The 24,206-nt window shown below is 40.3% G+C and overlaps 3 protein-coding genes across 3 annotated transcripts; all 3 read left to right on the top strand.

The window, feature by feature from the left end:
* Positions 1-2,959: 2,959 nt before the first annotated feature.
* LOC105940249 (olfactory receptor 2T27-like) lies at positions 2,960-6,030 on the top strand. The gene is made up of 2 exons (XM_036139737.1): positions 2,960-3,884; positions 5,992-6,030. Exons 1-2 carry the CDS (start codon positions 3,003-3,005, stop codon positions 6,028-6,030), a joined length of 921 nt encoding a protein of 306 aa, XP_035995630.1. The 5' UTR covers positions 2,960-3,002.
* Positions 6,031-15,805: 9,775 nt separating this feature from the next.
* LOC105940250 (olfactory receptor 6M1-like) lies at positions 15,806-16,947 on the top strand. The gene has a single exon (XM_036138686.1). The coding sequence runs from the start codon at positions 15,806-15,808 to the stop codon at positions 16,754-16,756; it is 951 nt and encodes a 316-aa protein (XP_035994579.1). The 3' UTR covers positions 16,757-16,947.
* A 5,369-nt stretch (positions 16,948-22,316) lies between these two features.
* Positions 22,317-23,628, top strand: LOC105940248 (olfactory receptor 10AG1-like). Its single transcript, XM_012882734.3, has one exon. The coding sequence runs from the start codon at positions 22,419-22,421 to the stop codon at positions 23,379-23,381; it is 963 nt and encodes a 320-aa protein (XP_012738188.2). The 5' UTR covers positions 22,317-22,418; the 3' UTR covers positions 23,382-23,628.
* The last annotated feature ends 578 nt before the right edge of the window (positions 23,629-24,206 follow it).

Below are 24,206 nucleotides of genomic sequence, written 5' to 3'. Positions count from 1 at the left end.
GAGTTTCTTAGAGCTTGGCCACAAAGGGTGTGTATGTGTGTGAATGTGTGACATTTTATAAACAGTGACCTGGTGGAAGTGACAAGCAAAGGGGCACGTATAACCTAAAAGTACACCAGCTCATTGTAAACTAAAGTGTGAATCACCATAATATATATAGGAACATAATAAGTTTTTGTGTCTGAGAGATAAAAAAAATAAGCTCTCATTGGACCGGGTTCCAGGTGCTGTACCGGCCGGTTGGCCAAAATGTGTGAGTGCTGGAATGGCTGAGAATCCAGTAGTAAATGAGCTCCAGGGGTGCTCCTTAAGAGCACTGCTGGAGACAGGACAGGGGAGCACAGTGGCAAGCTTTCCACACAAAGAAGCTGAACATAATCTAAAACAGTTTGATAAGTGGTGCGAAAAAATGAGGGGTGACGGGGTTTTCGGTGATACAGACAGCCCACCACCAGAAGCTCTGATGCGTACTCACTAATTAGAAATGTTAAAATATAGACTAGGCAGAGCACAGGTAAAATCGGCTGGTGCTGGCAAGTTTGCTTTGGACGAATGCCAAGAAGAGGAAATCAAAATAACAGACTCGATAAAACTAACCAAACTTTATTTCGGCATCTACTTCTCAGGCTTCGACAAACAACAAGAGAGTGAAAGTCTGCAGGGGGTGAGTGAATCATCATCTTTCAAAAAAGAGGGTAAGTACACTCCTCCTCCCTTCATCCCGGACATGTCTGTTTCTGGTGCAGCCGCTGTTATGCAAAACAATCTGTGTGGTGATATTAGAGAACTGTTATCCAAGGCCTAGAGTGTAGTGACTTCATCAGACCCCTCTGTGCAGATGCCTGTTATGGAATTATGTGGGGGACTGATAAGCTGTGACATAAGACCGATACATGGAGAAAATAGGTTAGATAAATACAAACAAGACCAGCAACGGGATGCTATAGAACAAGTGGTAAGACATGCTCTTAAAACTACAGAATCAGATGACACAGATGTTATGAAAACCGATGACACGTGCTACAAGATACGCGATTACAGGGCAGAAAAGGGCGATAAGGCGACACCGGACTGGACAGGATTTGGACAGGATTTGAAAGAAATAGAGAGGAAATGTTAAGAATTGCAGCTACAGCTTGAAAAACATCAAAGGGACCTGGAAAGAACAAGGGAAAAATTCCAACAAACACAGGACATAGATGCAGGGTTAAAGGAGGGCGGGCAGCACCGGAAGTACTTTCAGATCATGGAGCTACAGCACAGCAAGAATATGATATGTCACCTGTCGTGTTTGTTGACAGTGCTGCCAATTTAGCACAATCTGGGGCTAGTAAGGGTGCCGGGTACAATATATATCATCAAAACATGTTAAAACAGGAAAAGAAGGCCTACTCCCAGCGTCCAGACGCAGCAGGCCCCATATATAATCTGTGTGCTGACGAAGCTGATCCTTCTCTACCTGCAGCAAAACAAAGTGTGCAACTGCCATTGTTTCAGACTCGCGGTGCTACAGGACAGGTGCATGCAGTTGCTTACAACCCTCTATCAGGTGCTGACGGTGTTCAGCTGAGGAACATGCTCCCTGATCCAAGAGAAGGGGCGCACCTTTGGTTCAAAGTATTTTTGAAGATTTTGAGCAGGCATGTATTGGACTGACTTATCAGCATACCTGGAACCACATGAGGTACATGCGGTTGAAGTTTCTGCTAGAACTGATGAACTAGGAGCAGCTGCTCCTTTGGCTCCGGTGGCACGGCCACTTTGGAGTACACTTAGGACGTTTTATCCAGTGAGGACGGATTCTAGTCTTTCTAAATGACACTAAACGTTATGTAGGGGAGACAGCTTCAGCATATGTGGACAGAATGTTGAAAGTATAGGAAGAGCAGACAGGCTCTTGCCCGTTATCAGGCACGCTGCGTGAACTGTTTAAACAGCCGATTATAAATGGCCATACAGAGGATGTTAAGGAAGGCATGGACAGAATGGTTGCGAGTTATGATATGCCTTGCCTGACCAATCAGAGGCCCCCAAAATTGGCAAGAGTACGTTGCTCCCCTGTGCTGGGCATGTGGTTGGCCAGGGCATTTTGAAAGACACTGCCATGATCGTCGTTAGGGTTTGACTAACCCCCCCTCCCCATCTGTGGTAACAGAGGGGCATTGAATAACAAATAAAAATATGTATTTTGGCAGCCGATACATTTTAAACATGAACAACTATTCGGTGTAAAATAGAACGAAAACAAAGGCCTGCGTGTGTTTGTTTGTCTGAATGTCATCGTTTGTACGTAACTGTATGTATGTATGTATGTATGTATGTATGTATGTATGTATGTATGTATGTATGTATGTATGTATGTATCGTATGTAACTAAACATTCGTTTGTGTGAAGTAATTCAGTTCAAATTATAAATATCATGGTTTCAAAAATGTTAATTTCTTTTGGTAGACAGCAGCTCCAAATTCAAATGCATTTTTAAGCATGAAATATGTTAACTAAAAGCTAAAGGAGGAAAAGAGAGACTTCAATAACAAAGTTTTTTCACACATTAAATGTTCGGCCAAAATTACATTAAAACACAGAGCTATTAACATGGCTTAAACGAAAAATATCTCAGGGTTGTTAGAAATGATTGGAACTGGGATAAAGGTTTTTGTTTTTTTCGTTTGGAACTTAATTATGGAATACAGTTAACCAGAAGTGTTGGTTACCTCACAGCTAATTATGAGAAATATTCCTTAGTTATCCACATATGATTGAAATTTGAGAAAAATAAAGTTCACAAATTCTGAAGCCAATGAGTCTCAAGCTTCCAGGCTATAACCTTTTGTCATTTGATTTGTCAACACTTTAATGAGATCCTCAGAGGAGGGACAAAGTCAGATAAATACTAAATCACATACTCTAACTTGTGCCTTTCAGGGTGCCCTCCCAAACACATCTCTTTATGTAAATTGTTTTTACAAGACACTATTTTCTTTTTACTTTAAATTGAGTTATGGATCCAGTGACTGATGAGCTGAATGCTACATATATAACCTTTGGTGGGCACGTAGAGCTGCACAAATATAGGTTTCTCTATTTTACGATCATGTTTATTGTATATGTTCTAATAATCTGCAGTAACTCAACCATCTTTATTCTCATCTGGGTTCAGAAAAGGCTCCATAAGCCTATGTACATTTTTATCGCAGCTTTGCTTTTCAATTCACTTCTTTTCAGTACTCTCATCTACCCAAAACTTTTGGTAGACTTTTTATCCGAGAAGCAGATCACATCTTTATCTTTATGCAGTTTGCAGAGTTTTACCTATTACTCTCTATGTGGAGCTGAGTTCTTACTTCTGTCAGCCATGGCTTACGACAGGTATGTGTCAATATGTAAACCGCTACAGTATGACATTATTATGGGAAACAGAAATGTGATTATTTTGCTGATTTTAGCTTGGCTTTTACCTGCCTGCCAGCTTGTGCCCTCGCTTTTTATCAGTAAGAATTACAAAGTGTGTCATTTAACTTTGAATGGGATTTTCTGTAATAACGCAAGTTCCCAAGTTTTTTGTATGGATTCAAGAGCTTCATATGTTGTATATGGTGTGTTTATTGTACTTAACACAATATTTCTACCCATGCTTTTCATATTTTTTACTTACACCAAAATACTGATAATATCCTACAGAAGCTCTGTGAATATGAGGAAAAAAGCTGCAAAGACCTGTTCCCCTCACCTGCTGGTTCTGATCAGCTTCTCTTGCTTGTGTTCATATGATATTGTTATAGCCCGACTGCAAATTGACCTAGACAAGACTGCACGTTTCATAATGACTTTACAGGTGGTTCTGTATCACCCACTCTTCAATCCAATAATATATGGTTTAAAGGTGGAACAAATCCGCACACACTTGAGAAAGATTTTTTTCTCATCAAAAACACAAAGTTAATGTCTGTTGAAAAATTTCCTCTGTGTTTGAAAGGCAAGATGTACATTAAATGTTTAAACCGTCTAAGATTTGTCATGTTTAACATTGCTTTACACTTGCCATGTAGTTTAAAACTTAATACTTTTCTTTAGATTAACCTTTCTGTAACTACATTGATTGTTGTGAGTTTGTAGACATAATACTGGATAATATAAAGATATATTCAGTGGTAATAATATATTGTTTAATAACATAATTTGATTGAATAAATACTGTACGTGTGTACACATATGTTACCTGTACCGATCACAATAGCTGCAAAAAATGAGGATTTATTTTCCAATTTCATTAGTTTGTGATTTCTGCTCCAGTGAAGAAAAAATATTTCATTGCTTATTGGTTTGGAACTCTTTCATGCTCGAATCCATTTATTTTTTGTAGTCATGTTTAACTATTTGAAGATGTGGAAAATTCTGTTTAATATCAGTAATGTGTTTTGAATTCATGTTGAATCTTGTAAAGGAAGTTTTTCAGTGATGAAATGTTGCTTCAAGTGATCATGCAGATTAAGTCAAAACTATGAAATACATAAAAATAAAATAGGATATCAATAATCAGGACTGTTAAAATCTCTGTTACCTCCCATGATTTAATTGTAATAGCTAATATTTCATTGAAGCTGTTCTTTAGGGATCTGAGTACTCTTCCTATCTAAAGTTTTCTTAAGACTTAACTGGTTTTGCACTAAATTTAAGCCCACTCTTACCTAGTTATCAATTTGTTGCTCCTAAATCCGCTAGCATTCCTTAATTCTAAACATTGAAACCAATAAACAACAATATTATCAAGACCAGGTTTTAGCTTTTGAAAGAAGCACGTCACAAAGAATACAGGCAAATACATGTATTTGCCTTAAAATATCCATGATTAACTCAACTTTTTTTCAAATCATTAAAACTAATAGATAAATGTTTTGGAGAATCAATTCAACATATTTGGGGGTTCTGAAAAGAAACAGATTTCCTGCTTTCCTGAAGAATTAATGTGGCTGTTACACTCATGGGAGAACTGAAGGGGCTGCATAGTGGCAAAAATAATGGGACTGTTAAGAATGTGTTTCTTGGAGTGTGGACCCAAGTGCAAACAGGCAGGCAGAAACAGCACAGTGTTGAACAGTTTAATAATGATTGAAAAAATGCATACTTATTAAAGCAGACCTACAAAAAAACTGCATTGCAGCAAACAGGTATGGAAAAGAAATGGCTTGGCTTGTTTTGATATGACATGAAACTAAACAGCATAATTCAGCCAGGAGCAATGAGCCTATGAGGATGGGTCCTCTGTGGTGTAGTGGACTAGGCCCCCATCTTTGATACGGGAGACTCTTCGATGTAATCAGGACATCTCGTCATGATTAAGGTAACCAAGTACTTCATTCACACCAACCAATAGCTTCTAACGACTTCTAACGACCCAGTGATAGGTGGTAATAAATTTTCATCTGACTCAAGCTCAATCCAAATATCCTTATGAACCAGTTCACTGCTATTGTTTTCATCCGGGTTTTTGGAAGGCAGAAGGTGAGCACAGTGGCAGACGCAAACAGAGCAAACGACGTGTTCTCGACATTTTTCTTCTTTAGATAACGTATTACAAGATCGTTTTAAGAGTAAGTTGATGGTTGATGGTATCAGATTGCCAGATACCATCCAGATACCGTCCAGATACCGTCCCTTCAGGCTTTTGCCTGAAAGGACGGAGCGAGTCTGTGAATGCTGGCCAAACGATTTAGTCCTGCCCGGTGGCCAAATGCATTATTATTATTATTATTATTCAACGACTGTATCTCCTCGCTGCATCGACCGATCTGCACCAGATTTTTTGTGAGTCATGGGGGAGCCATGACTCAACGCATGCCCAACGCCCAATGCATTCGAGTGTATCGCCCGGTGGACGGGTGGGGAAAATGCGTGACAGCTTCTGCGGCGGCCGGCAGTGCGTGAACCCACACGGTGGCCTGAATGCTCCCTCCCATGGCTAATATTGTGATCAACTGTTTCAAATGCAGCACCAGGATGTAACAGGGGAAGTACAGGCACAAGTCTGAAGACATGAGAATATCATCAGCTACGGTGAGCCTTGGAGCCTGACTGAATAATAGGTCAGTACTTTGTAAGTGTTCACATAGTTGATTAGCAACTACTTTCTTAATAATTTTAGATAGGAAAAGAAGATTAGAATAGGTCTGTAATTTATTAAGTCATCTTGACCAAGAGAGGATTTCTTAAGTGAAGGTTTAATAACAGTTACTTTAAAAGTCTGTGGTAAATATCCATTTACCAAGGATAGAATAATCATGTCTAAAATAGGGGCATTGATCAAAGGGAATACTTCTTTATATAAATTGTTTGGGATCAGTGATGGGAATAACGGCGTTGAAATAAACGGTGTTACTAACGGCGTTACTAACGGCGTTACTTTTTTCAGTAACAAGTAATCTAACTAATTACTTTGTCACTATAACGCCGTTATCATTGCCGACACCTCGTTACTGCACGTTACTCAAGTCGCACAATGAACTTTTTTTTTCACATCATGATAGGAGTCGTGAGCATGTTGTCATGAGAGAAGGGAGGATGAGATAACCTCTCAGTAATGATGGGTCCGGCAACAGCGATGCGTCGGCGCATGAGTCAAGCTCGTAGAGTAAAACCTGTGTCGATGCGCGTATGCGCTACGTGACAGATACAGGAACTGTTTTGAACTGACTGACGCGCCAGACTGTTTCTGTTCCCTCTGAACTGTGCGCACAGCAAAGCTATGCTGCGCAGTAAATAAAATCCAAGCGGAAATGTAAACAAAATAATAATAAACCAAGTTTTTTTAACCATTTTGCAACTCTGGTGTGATGGTGCACCACGGCCCTGCTCTGTGAGCGCCAGGTGCTGATTGGAGCGCACCACTGATGGATGGCTTGGGCAGACGCCTTTATGGTTGGGCAGGTTGCACTGTGCGTCTTTGTTCTGAGCATCGTTTCAGAAAAAACGGCTGATCTACACTGAGTAGAAAGCTGCTACTCTGAGTAGTTCTTCCTCCCTTTGGCATACTCAGCATTTCCGATTTCAGAACAGATGATATCAGTCAGGTAACTAAACACAGCACCAGATCAACCATTGAACATGAGCATGAAAAAAAGCACGATCACTGGAACGCAAGTGAACGTGATTCACCATAGCAATGACATAGAATAAGCTTGGAAGTGCGCATGTAACTGAGAGTAGAATTAGAAATCTTTAAATAAGCCATATGGACAATATTAAACCATAAGAAACAACGCCGTTGCTGCTGAAAACCGCAAAAGAGAATTGTTGAAAACGTCAATGCATGTGCGATATTAAAGTTATGTGATGGAGAATTAAAGCTGTTTTCACCACACTTCAGTGTTCAACACAAAAGGGGGAGTGTATATATATGTGTGTGTGTGTGTGTGTGGGGGGGGGGGTGCATTGAAAGGACATAGCAGCAAAAAAGTTGTAAAAAGAAATAAAAAACCCAGAAACGAAAAAGTAACGCAATAGTTATGTTTACTGGTAACTAGTTACTTTTATAGTTGAGTAACTCAGTTAGTAACTCAGTTACTTTTTGGGAGAAGTAACTAGTAACTATAATTAATTACTTTTTCAAAGTAACGTGCTCAACACTGGTTGGGAATGGGTCTAACGTACAGGTAGAATGTTTAGATGAAGCTGATATTTTAGATAACTGAGAAAGCTGTACTACGTCTAAACCAGGAGTGTCAAACTCATTTTGGTTTAGGGGCCGCATTCAGCTTAATCTGATCTCAAGAGGGCCACAGGAATAAACTCATTGCAAGATTAAATAGAACTAATAAAAGTGGACTTGTTGTTGATTTTTATATTAAATGAATTTCACTTTTACACACTATATTATGAATAACCTCAGCGTTTTTAAGACAAGTATGTGCAATTTCAACAATACTTTTACTCAGTTAAACATTTACTTAAGTGCATTTTGCATAACAACTGATCACAGTGATTGTACAATGTTGAAAAACATTTATTCACATTTTTTTGGAACTTAAAAACACTGTCCTGCATGACAAAATACATCAAAAAGATAAAAATTAAGAAATGATTTAAAAGCAATTTTCAACATCTGAAGCTCAGTGCTACCATCTTATGATATAAACACAGCGTCCCTCGTGGACAATGTAGGAACTGCAGAGTTTCAATTACACGAAGTACATGTTTTTTTCAATAATTGTTTTATCATTCTCTTCCTTTTATCTCCTCTTTCTTTCACCTTTTCTTTTTTCTTCTTGTTCTTCCTTCCCTCTCCTACTTTCCCATTGTAGTGTCCATATCATTTGAGATATTCCCCGCATGAATCATAATAAAACTATTCACATTCATAAATCAAGCGGCGCACTATGGCAAAAGCCGTACTGCTCCACTTGTGAAAGTCAAATCTGATGAGCTCTTTTTGGCATTAAGACAACAATTCTTATTGCCACATTGCCACACAGGACATTGGGGGAAAAAAATCATTATTGAATAATGATAATGCATTTAGCCACCGGGCCGGACTAAATTGTTTGGCCCGGCCCGCGGGCCGTGTGTTTGACACCCCTGGTCTAAACAGTTCAAACACAAATCAGGTTTTAAAGCTTCCTCCAATGCTGCCTCACTTACTGAGGACGATGTAATCATATTTGAGAGGATGCCAATTATTTATATTTTAATGGAATCAATTCTATTTATGAAGAATCTCATAAAGTCATTACTGCTGGAGAGCTAAGGGAATGTGTGGACCAACAGAGCTATGACTCTGGGTAAGTTTGGCAACTGTACTAAAGAGAAAATTAGGATTATTTTTATTGTCCTCCACTAATGATGAAAAATATGCTGCTCTAACTCTGTGAAGGGTCTTTTTATACAACAGTAGACTGTTTTTCCAGATTAGTTAGGATTCCTCTAGATGTGTTGAGTGCCACTTTCTCTCCTATTTCCTAACGTAGTGTTTCAAAGAAAACAGCACTAAATTAAACCAGGGAGCCAGCTTCCTGTGAATAATCACCTTCTTTTTCAAAGGAGCTGCATTGTCTAATGCAAAACCCAACAAGGAAGTAACACAGTCAACAAAAGTGTCAATTTGTGAATATGAAGAAGAAACATTGCTGCCATCTGCAGGGCATTTCTGTGATACTGATGATATTAAAAGGGGGACAGACTCTTTAAAGTTTGATACAGCATTTTCTGACCAAGGTCTACTAAAATTAAACTTTCTTTTGGGGGTGGAGAATTCAGTTAAATTGAACTGAAAGGTTATTAAAAAGGGTCAGGTAGGACAGGGTCGTGAGGAAATACTGTTAATTCTTCACAATCAATATGATACTGTATGTCAGCAGAAGGTCCAACGTATGAAAGCAAGAGTATGTCAGTTTATGCACATTTTCAGCAAAACCAAATGAATCTAGGATAGTAATAAAGACTACATTAAGGTTATCACATTCAGTGTGAACATGAACGTTAAAATCCCCCACTATAATAACCGTGTCACTGTTTAACACTAAATCAGATTAGAAGTCTGAGAACTGATCTAAAAACTGAGAGTAAGGGACTGGTGAACTATACGAAACAACAAACAGAAGAAGTTTTATTGCATTGCAGTTTGGATGAGGCAAACTGAGGGTTAAATGTTCAAAAGAATTGTACTTATTAATTGGCCTGGGATTAAGTAATAAATCAGACTGAATCCTCCTCGTCCCGTAGTTCTGGAAATGTAGAAATTTAAATAATTAGAAGGAGTTGATTCATTTATACCAACATAGTCCTATTGTAGGCAGGTTTCTGTGAGACAAAATAAATCAATCTGATTATCCAAAATCAATTCTGTTACGAATAGAACAGAAGGACCCAGTATTCGAGGCGACAAACAGTTTATTTTAAGAAAGACCGGAAGTGACCGACGTCAGCGCTAGCAGCTGGATCCTCTGCGGGGAGAGACAACAGGTTAGTGACCTCGTCAGTCTGAATATGACTAGACACGATTGGGTGGGTCACTAACCTGGTCCTTATGTCCAGTGTGGATCCGGGGACGGGACGAGATTCCAGCTGATGAGCAGCCCGCCAGACGCGGCACGATGTGAAGCCTCGAGGGTCTGTGTAGCAGAGTCGAAGGTCGGTGGACAGGCAGAGGGTCGGAACCGGGAGGTCAGAGAGCCGATGAAGTACAAAAGGATAATCCAAATCGTAGTCAGGTCGCAGTTCAGGGTTCGGTACACGGTCGGGCAAGCAACAGGCAGAAACTCAGGTCGGTCGGGTGTCTAAAGACAGGTCGGGTACACTGATCAGGTGGGGCTAGGTTAGCTCGGAAGTCGGAGGACAGAACATGTCACGATCAGGTAGTCAGGAAACAGAATGCTGGAATAAGTCGATCAAAAGGCTGACGAAATAAACTGGCACTGTTGTCTGGTCTTAGAGCTGGTTATATACTAGTGGAAGCAGGTGGAACAAATCTGTGGTAATGGGACATAGGCGGAGGTTAAACCTGTCAATACAGGTTTAACCCGGGACACATGAAAAGTTGGGTGAATTCTCATGGCACGAGGAAGCTGGAGGCGGACGGCCACCTGGTTCACTACCTTGGAAATAGGGAATGGCCCGATGAACCGAGGTGCCAGCTTTTTACTCTCCACTCTAAGTGGCAGATCCTTGGTGGAGAGCCAGACCTTCTGACCTTCCCTGTACTCAGGTGCCGGAATCCTCCGGCGATTAGCAGTTTTAGTCTGGCTCGCCACTGTTCTAAGGATAGTCCTTCTAGCCCTCCTCCAGGCTCGCTGGCACCTCAGAGCAGATAATCGGGCCGAAGGAACTTTAGAATCTCTCTCCTGAAGGGAGAACACCGGTGGCTGAAACCCAAAAACAATATAGAACGGAGAGAGCCCAGTAGCGCTGGAGGGAATGGAATTTAAAGCATGTTCCACCCAAGGCAGATGACCGGCCCACTTAGTGGGATCTGACTCACACAGAATACGCAGTTTCGTCTCTACTTCCTGGTTGGCCCTCTCTGTCTGCCCGTCCGTCTGGGGGTGGAATCCCGATGACAGACTGACAGAGATCCCCAGCATGGCACAGAATTCTCTCCAATAACGAGCTACAAACTGGGGACCCCTGTCGGAGACGATGTCTGTCGGGAGACCATGAAGCCGAAAAACCTCTCGGGCCAGGATCCCCCCATCTCCTTAGCGGACGGGAGTTTGGTAGTGGCACAAGATGAACCATTTTGGAAAATCTGTCAATGATCGTGAGGATGACTGTATTACCGTTGGAACTGGGCAAACCCGTAATAAAATCCATGGCAATATTGGACCATGGTCGGGACGGCACAGGTAAGGGTCTTAACAAGCCGGATTGGGGTCTTCTAGAGGTCTTCGCCCGATTGCACTGTAGGCATGCTGCCACAAACTCCCGTGCATCGGCCGACAGAGAAGGCCACCAAAACTGTGTTTGGATAGATTTGATAGTTCGGGTAACACCAGGATGACAGAACAGATGGGATCCATGACAAAACTCTAACACCTTTCCTCTAAGACCGTCAGGAACAAACAACTTATTTCTAGGGCAGGTTTCCGGAGGCTGGAGGTTACAAAGAGCCCCTCTAACTTCTCTCTCCAAATCTATCATAGTAATAGCACATCTTATAGACTCGTGCAAAATAAACTCCTCTGCCCCACTGGATCTCTCCTCGTCCACCTCAAACATCCGAGAAAGTGCGTCAGGCTTTACATTCTTTGTCCCGGGCCTGTAAGACAAAGAAAAATTAAAGCGTCCAAAGAAAAGAGCCCACCTCGCTTGCCTGGGATTTAGTCTCTTAGCTGACTTCAAGTACTCTAAGTTCTTATGATCCGTCCAGACCAGGAATGGAAACTTGGCCCCCTCTAGCCAATGTCTCCACTCCTCAAGGGCTAGCTTAACAGCTAGCAGTTCCCGGTCCCCCACGTCATAGTTCCTCTCGGCTTTTGAAAGTCCCATGGAGAAGAAGGCACATGGATGCATCTTACCATCCTTAGCCTCCTGGCTAAGGATAGCCCCAACTCCAGTACTAGAAGCATCCACCTCAACAGTGAACTGCTTCTCAGGGTCAGGCGAGATAAGAATAGGCGCTGAAGTAAATAATTTCTTCAGTTTATGGAACGCTTTGTCTGCCTGCTCGTTCCAACAGAACCTTACTTTGGAAGAGGTGAGTGCATGCAGAGGAGCAGCTACCTGGTTGTAGGTTCTGATAAAACGGCGATAAAAGTTAGCAAACCCCAAAAACCTCTGTAGCTGTTTTCTGTCCCTTGGGACAGACCAGTCAGTCACTGCGCTCACCTTAGTGGAGTCCATAGCAATCTTATCCGGGGAAACGACAAAACCCAAAAAAGTCATGGTAGAGACATGAAACTCACACTTTTCGGCCTTGACAAATAACTGATTCTGCAGAAGACATAACAAAACTGCCCTGACATGCTTCTTGTGGGAATCCAAATCACGGGAGTAAATAATGATATCATCTTAGTAAACAAACACAAACTGTCCCACCATGTTCATGAGCACCTCATTCACGAGGTGTTGGAAGACTGCAGGCGCGTTAGTGAGCCCAAATGGCATCACTAAGTACTCATAATGACCTGTCGGAGTGTTAAAAGCTGTCTTCCATTCATCTCCCTCCCGAATGCGTACTAAATGATAAGGGTTACGGAGGTCGAGCTTAGTGAACACCCTAGCTCCCTGAATCTGCTCGAAGGCTGAATTTATGAGGGGGATAGGATGACGATTCTTTATCGTTATTTCGTTGAGTCCCCTGTAATCAATGCAGGGTCTAAGGGAACCATCCTTCTTACCAACAAAAAAGAAGCCTGCCCCAGCTGGGGAGGAAGAAGGACGGATAATCCCTGCCTTAAGGGAATCAGAAATGTATCTCTGCACGGCCTGGGACTCAGGAGCCGACAGCGAGTACAACCTCCCCCTGGGAGGTGTAGTACCAGGTCGCAAATCAATGGCGCAATCATATGGCCGATGAGCAGGTAACGCAGTGGCCCTACATTTGTTAAACACCTCCCTCAAGTCATGATAAACTTCTGGGACCTTAGAGAGGTCCGGATAAACCTCTTCAATCTCGTTCTCAGGTGTATGATCCTGCTGAGCGGAGCGTAAACAAGAACCTGAACAGGCAGGTGCCCACCCAAAAACTTCCAACCTCTGCCAGTCAATGTGAGGGTTGTGCTTGCGCAACCATGTAGAACCTAGTATAATAGGAACCTGAGGTGAATCGATTATTAAGAAAGATAACTTTTCGTAATGATTACCCCCCACCAAAAACTCTGCAGGTTCAGAAACGAGCGATGACTGATTCAGTTGGTGACCATCTAGAGCTAAAACCCTACGAGAGGCTGGCGATGGAAGAAGCCTAATTCCCAGTCACCTAGCCAGACAATCATCCATGAACTTGGTATCTGTCCCCAAGTCCACAAATGCTGTAAACTTGTGTCTCTTGGAACTGAACGAGAGAGTTACTGGAAAAAGGAGTTCAGGAGAGATGGAAAGTCTGGTGCGACTCAACAGAGTCTCCCTCTTCTCTACAGAGCTTGTACCTTTTAGAGAGCAGGAGCTGACGCGATGACCCTCTCCGCCACAGTAGAGACAGAGGTTCAGCTGGTGACGTCTGCTTCTCTCCTGTGGTGTCAGCCGGGTACGTCCCAGTTGCATCGGCTCTGGATCCAGTATATGAGCGGGAGCAGAAGCTGAAGATGTGTCGGACCTCGGTTGAGGACTAGCAGACATCGGTGCTCCTCGTTCTCTGCGACGATCCGTCAACCGAAGGTCAATCTGGGTGGCCATCTCCTCGAGCTGTCTCAGGGTCAAAGGGAACTCGCGGGTAGAGAGCACATCTTTAATCTTTTCATTGAGTCCTCCAATGAAAGTGTCCATGAGAGCATCCTCATTCCAGGTGCTCTCTGAAGACAGTAAATGAAAGTCAATGATATACTAAGCCACTGATCGTCCACCCTGCTTAAGCGCCTTAAGCCCTCTAGAAGCCTCTCGACTGGGAAGAACCGGACAAAAAACCCTGACAAGTTCTTGAAAAAAAGCCCGATAAGAATAACAGAGAGCCTGGTTATTCTGCCATTCAGATGTCCCCCAAATCTTAGCCTTTCCTGACAACAGCGAGATGACATAAGCCACTTTTGACCGATCAGTTGGATAAACTGATGGTTGGAGCTCAAAGTGGATCTCACACTGGGTGATAAAGGTGATTATGTCCAGTGTGGATCCGGGGACGGGACGAGATTCCAGCTGATGAGCAGCCCGCCAGACGCGGCACGATGTGAAGCCTCGAGGGTCTGTGTAGCAGAGTCGAAGGTCGGTGGACAGGCAGAGGGTCAGAACCGGGAGGTCAGAGAGCCGATGAAGTACAAAAGGATAATCCAAATCGTAGTCAGGTCGCAGATCAGGGTTCGGTACACGGTCGGGCAAGCAACAGGCAGAAACTCAGGTCGGTCGGTGTCTAAAGACAGGTCGGGTACACGGATCAGGTGGGGCTAGGTTAGCTCGGAAGTCGGAGGACAGAACAGGTCACGATCAGGTAGTCAGGAAACAGAATGCTGGAATAAGTCGATCAAAAGGCTGACGAAATAAACTGGCACTGTTGTCTGGTCTTAGAGCTGGTTATATACTAGTGGAAGCAGGTGGAACAAATCTGTGGTAATGTGAAATAGGCGGAGCTAAGCAGGTGTATAATAGAGAATTAAGTCCAGACAACAGTGCCGAAATCATGACAAATTCATGAACTAACAAAGTCTTTGGGGGGAGAGAGTTGTTTGTACCTGTAAGACTTTTACTGGTTTGTTTTACTGTTCTTTTTATATATCTCTTTGCAGGTGTAGAAGCAGACTCAGAGGATGTTATATTGCTAGCTCCCTTTCCTTCTATTTTAATCACTTTTTCTCACTTCTACCTTCCCGTTTCTGTGTCCACTCAACATGAAAAAGTCCCAGAATAAAATCTAATAAAGCTTTTTCATATATAATCAAGCGGAGCACTAGGGCAAAATCAGTAATGCCCCACTTGTAAAAGTAAAATCTAATGGGCTCTCTTTGGTATTAAGACGGCAGTTCTTAATGCTGCATTGCCAGACAGGACATGGAAAAAAATAAATAGCCTTATACTGGCCTGTGACTAGAAACAACATCTCTTGACAACACACAACTGCCAACATCTCTGATGTTAAACCAGACCCAGTGAAATCTGCTCAGTGGGAAATGGGAAAAGAATGCTTTTGAAGACACCATTCGGTTAAGTCAGAAAAGTTACATTTTAAGGTGAAATAGGGCACTGTGGGCAGAAATGCAGTTAAACTCAGCTGAGCAACAACTGCAACTAAGAGCAGCTAAGCAGACTTGAAACAAAATTATTCCTTGCACCATTTGTCCGTTCATACTTTTGATAGTGCTTGCAAAACTTGAAACAAAACTGAAGGGTTTCATGGAAAACAAATATCAGTCACTGTTTTGATGTATCTTATCTTAAATACATCACAGCTAATTATGAGAAATATTCCTCAGTTACCCACATATGAATGAAATTTGAGAAAAATAAAGTTCATAAATTCTGAAACCAACGAGTCTCAAGCCTCCAGGCTATAACCTTTTGTCATTTGATTTGTCAACACTTTAATGAGATCCTCAGAGGAGGGACAAAGTCAGATAAATACTAAATCACATACTCTAACTTGTGCCTTTCAGGGTGCCCTCCCAAACACATCTCTTTATGTAAATTGTTTTTACAAGACACTATTTTCTTTTTACTTTAAATTGAGTTATGGATCCACTGACTGATGAGCTGAATGCTACATATATAACCTTTGGTGGGCACGTAGAGCTGCACAAATATAGGTTTCTCTATTTTACGATCATGTTTATTGTATATGTTCTAATAATCTGTAGTAACTCAACCATCTTTATTCTCATCTGGGTTCAGAAAAGGCTCCATAAGCCTATGTACATTTTTATCGCAGCTTTGCTTTTCAATTCACTTCTTTTCAGTACTGTCATCTACCCAAAACTTTTGGTAGACTTTTTATCTGAGAAGCAGATCACATCTTTATCTTTATGCAGTTTGCAGAGTTTTACCTATTACTCTCTATGTGGAGCTGAGTTCTTACTTCTGTCAGCCATGGCTTATGACAGGTACGTGTCAATATGTAAACCGCTACAGTATGACATTATTATGGGAAACAGAAATGTGATTATTTTGCTGATTTTAGCTTGGGTTTTACCTGCCTGCCAGCTTGTGCCCTCGCTTTTTATCAGTAAGAGTTACAAAGTGTGTCATTTAACTTTGAATGGGATTTTCTGTAATAACGCAATTTCCCAAGTTTTTTGTATGGATTCGAGAGCTTCATATGTTGTATATGGTGTGTTTATTGTACTTAACACAATATTTCTACCCATGCTTTTCATATTTTTTACTTACACCAAAATACTGATAATATCCTACAGAAGCTCTGTGAATATGAGGAAAAAAGCTGCAAAGACCTGTTCCCCTCACCTGCTGGTTCTGATCAGCTTCTCTTGCTTGTGTTCATATGATATTGTTATAGCCCGACTGAAAATTGACCTAGACAAGACTGCACGTTTCATAATGACTTTACAGGTGGTTCTGTATCACCCACTCTTCAATCCAATAATATATGGATTAAAGGTGGAACAAATCCGTACACACCTCAGAAAGATTTTTTCTCATGAAAAACACAAAGTTAATGTCTGTTGAAACATTTCCTCTGTGCTTGAAAGGCAAGATGTACATTAAATGTTTAAACCGTCTAAGATTTGTCATGTTTAACATTGCTTTACACTTGCCATGTAGTTTAAAACTTAATACTTTTCTTTAGATTAACCTTTCCGTAACTACATTGATTGTTGTGACTTTGTAGACATAATACTGGATAATATAAAGATATATTCAGTGGTAATAATATATTGTTTAATAACATAATTTGATTGAATAAATACTGTATGTGTGTACACATATGTTACCTGTACCAATCACAATAGCTGCAAAAAATAAGGATTTATTTTCCAATTTCATTAGTTTGTGATTTCTGCTCCAGTGAAGAAAAAATGTTTCATTGCTTATTGGTTTGGAACTCTTTCATGCTCGAATCCATTTATTTTTTTGTAGTCATATTTAACTATTTGAAGATGTGGAAAATTCTGTTTAATATCAGTAATGTGTTTTGAATTCATGTTGAATCTTGTAAAGGAAGTTTTTCAGTGATGAAATGTTGCTTCAAGTGATCATGCAGATTAAGTCAAAACTATGAAATACATAAAAATAAAATAGGATATCAATAATCAGGACTGTCCAAAACTGTTATCTCCCATGATTTAATTGTAATAGCTAATATTTCATTGAAGCTGTTCTTTTGGGATCTGAGTACTCTTCCCATCTAAAGTTTTCTTAAGACTTAACTGGTTTTGCACAAAATGTAAGCCCACTCTTACCTAGTTATCAATTTGTTGCTCCTAAATCCGCTAACATTCCTTAAATCTAAACATTGAAACCAATAAACAACAATATTATCAAGACCAGGTTTTAGCTTTTGAAAGAAGCATGTCACAAAGAATACAGGCAAATACATGTATTTCCCTTAAAATATCCATGATTAACTCAACTTTTTTTCAAATCATTAAAACTAATAGATAAATGTTTTGGAGAATCAATTCAACATATTTGGGGGTTCTGAAAAGAAACAAATTCCCTGCTTTTCTCCCATTCATTAATATTTGGATGTCAGAGACTTTAGCGTCCTGTCATTGTCTTTTTTAAAGTGTTTACGCTGGGATATGAAGCATGAATGTGGCTGTTACTCTCATGGGAGAACTGAAGGGGCTGCATAGTGGCAAAAATAATGGGACTGTTAAGAATGTGTTTCTTGGAGTGTGGACCCAAGTGCAAACAGGCAGGCAGAAACAGCACAGTGTTGAACAGTTTAATAATGATTGACAAAATGCATACTTATTAAAGCAGACCTACAAAAAAACTGCATTGCAGCAAACAGGTATGGAAAAGAAATGGGCTTGGCTTGTTTTGACATGATATGAAACTAAACCGCATAATTCAGCCAGGAGCAATGAGCCTATGAGGATGGGTCCTCTGTGGTGTAGTGGACTAGGCCCCCATCTTTGATACGGGAGACTCTTCGATGTAATCAGGACATCTCGTCATGATTAAGGTAACCAAGTACTCCATTCACACCAACCAATAGCTTCTAACGACTTCTAACGACCCAGTGATGGGTGGGTGATTAATTTGCATCTGACTGAAGCTCAATCCGAATATCCTCATGAACCAGTTCACTGCTATTGTTTTCATCCGGGTTTTGTGCGCCAGGCTGGAAGGCGGAATGCGAGCACAGTGGCAGACGCAAACAGAGCAAACGACTGGTTCTCGACGTATTTTTCTTCTTTAGATAACATATCACAAGATCGTTTTAAGAGTAAGTTGATGGTTGATGGTATCAGATTGCCAGATACCATCCAGATACTGTCCAGATACCGTCCCTTTAGGCTTTTGCCTGAAAGGACGGAGCGAGTCTGTGAATGCTTGCCAAACAATTTAGTCCGGCCCGGTGGCTAAATGCATTATTATAATTATTATTCATTGGCTGTATCTCCTCGCTACATCGACCGATCTGCACCAGATTTTTTGTGAGTCGTGGGGGAGCGCTGCCCAACACGTTCGTGTGTATCGCCCGGTGGACGGGCGGGGAAAATGCGTAACAGCTTCTGTGGCGGCCGGCGGTGCGTGAACCCCCGCGGTGGCCAATAGGCCGGAGCAGTGCTTGGCTAAGAGGGCCGATCGACGCCGCTTGCGGCTTTACAGAACAATGACCAGTGCAAAATTAAGTTGTATTTACCGGAGATGAAGTGTAGACTACAAATTCTGTCGGGGTATGATGGCTTCCACAGACGATTGGGATTGTCTGCCTGGGTCCTTTTTCATTGAAAATATCCATTTCTTTCGTCTTTCTTCGTCCTTCGGTAAACGAAAGAAACGTACATCTAACGATTTGAAATGCCTCTGTGTGCAACCGGGAGCACAACAAGTCGTAAGCATTGTTTACATTTCGAAAATAAACGAACTAAAAGCACGCTCTAATTCACCCGTTTTGTAATGATAGAATGCGAGAACAGTCCTGTTTTTGCCTACACGCGGGACCCGGAAGTAGCGCCGACGTCACGCGTGAACTACCCTATAGAGCAAGAACTCTTTAGCCAAAGCGGAAGTGTGTCAGTGGTCGCCATGACAAGGGCTGTCCGAATAGTGCAGTTGGTACAGAAGGAGTTAGTAAAATTAGCCTGAATGCTCCCTCCCATGGCTAATATTGTGATCAACTGTTTCAAATGCAGCACCAGGATGGAAATGCAGATTTTCAATTAAACGAAGTGCATGTTTTTTTATAATAATTGTATTATCATTCTCTTCCTTTTATCTCCTCTTTCTTTCACCTTTTCTTTTTTCTTCTTGTTCTTCCTGTCCTCTCCTACTTTCCCATTGTAGTGTCCATATCATTTGAGATATTCCCCGCATGAATCATAATAAAACTATTCACATTCATAGATCAAGCGGCGCACTATGGCAAAAGCCGTACTGCTCCACTTGTGAAAGTCAAATCTGATGAGCTCTTTTTGGCATTAAGACAACAATTCTTATTGCCACATTGCCACACAGGACATTGGGGGAAAAAAATCATTATTGAATAATGATAATGCATTTAGCCACCGGGCCGGACTAAATTGTTTGGCCCGGCCCGCGGGCCGTATGTTTGACACCCCTAGTCTAAACAGTTCAAACACAAATCAGGTTTTAAAGCTTCCTCCAATGCTGCCTCACTTACTGAGGACGATGTAATCATATTTGAGAGGATGCCAATTATTTAAATTTTAATGGAATCAATTCTATTTATGAAGAATCCCATAAAGTCATTACTGCTGGAGAGCTAAGGGAATGGGTGTACCAACAAAGCTATGACTCTGGGTAAGTTTGGCAACTGTACTAAAGAGAAAATTAGGATTATTTTTATTGTCCTCCACTAATGATGAAAAATATGCTGCTCTAACTCTGAAGGGTCTTTTTATACAACAGTAGACTGTTTTTCCAGATTAGTTAGGATTCCTCTAGATGTGTTGAGTGCCACTTTCTCTCCTATTTCCTAACGTAGTGTTTCAAAGAAAACTGCAATAAATTAAACCAGGGAGCCAGCTTCCTGTGAATAATCACCTTCTTTTTCAAAGGAGCTGCATTGTCTAATGCAAAACGCAACAAGGAAGTAACACAGTCAACAAAAGTGTCAATTTGTGAATGGGAAGAAGCAACTTGCTGCCATCTGCAGGGCATTTCTGTGATACTGGTGATATTAAAAGGGGGACAGACTCTTTAAAGTTTGATACAGCATTTTCTGACCAAGGTCTACTAAAATGAAACTTTCTTTTGGGGGTGGAGAATTCAGTTAAATTGAATTAAAAGGTTATTAAAAAGGGTCAGGTAGGACAGGGTTGTGAGGAAATACTGTTAATTCTTCACAATCAATATGATACTGTATGTCAGCAGAAGGTCCAACATATGAAAGCAAGAGTATGTCAGTTTATGCACATTTTCAGCAAAACCAAATGAATCTAGGATAGTAATAAAGACTACATTAAGGTTATCACATTCAGTGTCAACATGAATCCCACACTATAATAACCGTGTCACTTTTTAACACTAAATCAGATTAGAAGTCTGAGAACTGATCTAAAAACTGAGAGTAAGGGCCTGGTGGACGATACAAAACAACAAACAGAAGAAGTTTTATTGCTTTGCAGTTTGGATGAGGCAAACTGAGGGTTAAATGTTCAAAAGAATTGTACTTATTAATTGGCCTGGGATTAAGTAATAAATCAGACTGAATCCTCCTCGTCCCGTAGTTCTGGAAATGTAGAAATTTAAATAATTAGGAGCTGATTCATTTATACTAACATAGTCCTCTTGTAGGCAGGTTTCTGTGAGACAAAATAAATCAATCTGATTATCCAAAATCAATTCATTAACTAACAAAGTCTTTGGGCGGAGAGAGCTTATATTTAATAGACCACATTTCACTGGTTTATTTTTGGTTCAAGTTGAGTTGTGTTGATTTTTACAAGATTTTCACCTTTTGGAGTGGTTTTAAATATGTTTAGTTTTGGCCGTGGGAAAGACACTGTCTCAATAGAATAATGGGTGGGTAAAAGTACAGAAGCTGCAGAGAGATGTGTTAAACAGATCAGGCAGGGGTTTAGAGAAAATTCCATTGTTTTTACAACATTGTTTTAGCAAACCTACACACCGAAGAAACACTAACTTTAGATGTGCTTAGGTGTTAGAAACAGAGTGATGTCACAGCAAAGAAATGTAATATAAAATTGAGAGAGTTAATATAATCGAGAGAGTTTAATATATACAATCGAGAGATTGTGGTTTGGAACACCAAACCACAATCCACAATGTAGCAACATAAAACAAGAAGTGACGCAATTACGCCTTACCGCAATCTCAGGAGCTCAAGAGGGCTCCTTTAATTAAAAGGACCAATATTTCCTTTGTGAAATGCATGAGAAGGACTTTATTCTGCTCATGAAAAAGTAATTTTTTTTGTACCTTTTATGAGGTACTTTTACTTGAGTAACATTTTACACTTCTAACTTTACTTGTATTTAAGTAAATTTTTATGAAAGTAACTGTACAAGTTCAGTTATTTTGGTACTCTTTCCAGCTCTGAGTTTACTGTATCACACCAAATCTAACTAATAACTTTATTGTTGTATTAGAAAACCATGAAGAGGAGGATCAGGGTTGTCCTTTATATTATTCATGTTAGGGTAGAGGCTGTAGAGCCTTATCAGCTTTTTCAGCTCTTATAAGTCATTGGCTCTGATGCTGCTGCTAGGGAAGATTTTAGTTTCCATCACATAATCATATTTTATGGCAAATAAATTTTTGCCATATTTTGAAATTTACTGGACCTGCCTATTCTAAAAGAGCTTAAATCTGGCCTCATCGTTTTGGTACAAGCAAACTGCTTGCTGTTCTCTGGTGGTTCAGCTCCTCCTAAAGGTCTGATCCTAGAATTGTCCCTACTTTTTTCTGATGTATGAGAAGCAAACAGTAAGCAAGCTGAGGCTATGGGCCCCCAGTTTTCAGGCTTTAATGAGCCTGACTTCATATCAGATGTAAACAGTTTAATGATGTCTCCAGAGAAAGAAGCAGCTGGATAAAAACTTTGACAGAATCAGACAGCTCATTTTGAGATGGGCACATCCAAACAAGAAAGTTAAAATCTACCCTAACAGGCACTGTATTTCTATTGGGCAACCCTAGCTAGATTCCTGTTATTTTGTTAAAATTTTCAATGGATAAAATTAATGATGAACTGAATGTAACATATATTACCTTTGGGGGACATGTCGAATTGCAGAAATACAGATTTCTGTACTTTGCAGTCACGTTTACTGTGTATCTTCTAATAATCTGCAGTAACTCAACCATCTTGTATCTCATCTGGATCCACAAAAGCCTTCATGAACCTATGTACATTTTCATTGCAGGTTTGCTTTGTAACTCGCTTTTTTTAAGTACAAACATTTATCCAAAACTTCTGATCGACCTTTTATCTGACTTTCAGATTATAACGTTTTTGTCATGTAGAATTCAGGCTATGATTTATTACTCTTTAAGTGGTTCTGAGTTTCTCCTTTTGGCAGCCATGGCCTACGACAGGTACGTCTCCATCTGTAAACCTCTGCAATATCAAACTATTATGAGAAAAAAAACTGTGACTACTTTGCTGGTTTTAGCTTGGCTTTTGCCACCCTGTCAGCTTGTACCTGGGTTTATATTAGGTAATAGTTTAAAAATCTGTAATTATACTTTGAATGGAATTTTTTGCAACAATGCTGTTACAAAGCTGTACTGTATGAGCTCAAATGGATCCTATATTATATATGGTGTGTTTCTGGTATTTAACACTGTATTTGTTCCTTTGGTGTTCATACTTTTTACCTACAGTAAAATACTCATTATATCCTATAGAAGAGGCTCAATTGTCAGGAAAAAGGCTGTGCAGACGTGTACTCCACACCTGCTGATACTAATCAGTTTTTCCTTTTTGTGTTCATATGATGTTATCATAGCCCGACTGGAAATTGATTTACCCAGAACTGCACGTTCAATAATGACTTTACAGGTGGTTTTGTATCAACCTCTTTTTAATCCAGTAATCTATGGTCTAAAGATGACAGATATCAATAAACAACTCAAGAGGCTTTTCAGTCGAGGCAGATTCTGTGTATCTGCTGCACTGATAAATAATTGACAGTTTGTCTCCAATCTGATATTGATATATGATTTGAATATCTTAAAATAAATTACAGCCATAGATCTAGTGTCTTGTGAGTATAATGACATATGTGTAATTACATCTTATAGTTCATTAACATAAGGTTTCTGAAAATCAAACTTAAATGTTCTGTTCATAGTTTTTCTTCTATTGCTTTTATTGTAAAATATTAATATATTGTTATCTTTTCTTGTTTTTTCGTAGTTTGACCTAATTATGTTAAACTGGGCCATTATACTCATTACAATATTTATAACACTTTGTTAAAGAATAACTTTTAAAGGGTATATGTATACTATGCTAATAATAAAGACACTTAAAGCCATGAGATATACTGTTTAATATATTTGTAATGTTTTTGGAATCATTCCTTTTTGTCATTCATTATCCCCATTTTGTATTTGCATGTTCTATAAAATCAGTTCTATACCCGTAGATTAACACCATTGCATATCAATCAATCAAATTTGTAAACATTTATTTAGAAACTATCCTTCATGCTAAAACTAGTTAAAAGTTACGTACAGAATTAAAAACAATGAACCCACTGTCACACCCCAACTACTCCTAAACATGATAAAACAGACAATACATCTAAAATGTGTGGACCCACAACAGAGGAGCCAGATTGGGAGGTATAGCTAAAAAGATCGGTCCTACAGCCTGCTCTCAAAGCATCAACATTCTCTGCAGCCCTCAGGTGCTCCAACAGACCATTCCTCAGATGGAGGCTGTAATACTGGAGAAAAGCCTCTCCGTAAGTGGTTTTTCTTGAGTCTTAAAATCATTCCCGAGACATAC

Source organism: Fundulus heteroclitus, chromosome 7 (assembly GCF_011125445.2).
Source record: "Fundulus heteroclitus isolate FHET01 chromosome 7, MU-UCD_Fhet_4.1, whole genome shotgun sequence".
In the NCBI taxonomy this organism is placed as follows: domain Eukaryota; kingdom Metazoa; phylum Chordata; class Actinopteri; order Cyprinodontiformes; family Fundulidae; genus Fundulus; species Fundulus heteroclitus.
The sequence above is the reverse complement of the archived record's forward strand: the minus strand, read 5'-3'. Positions and strand labels throughout refer to the sequence as shown.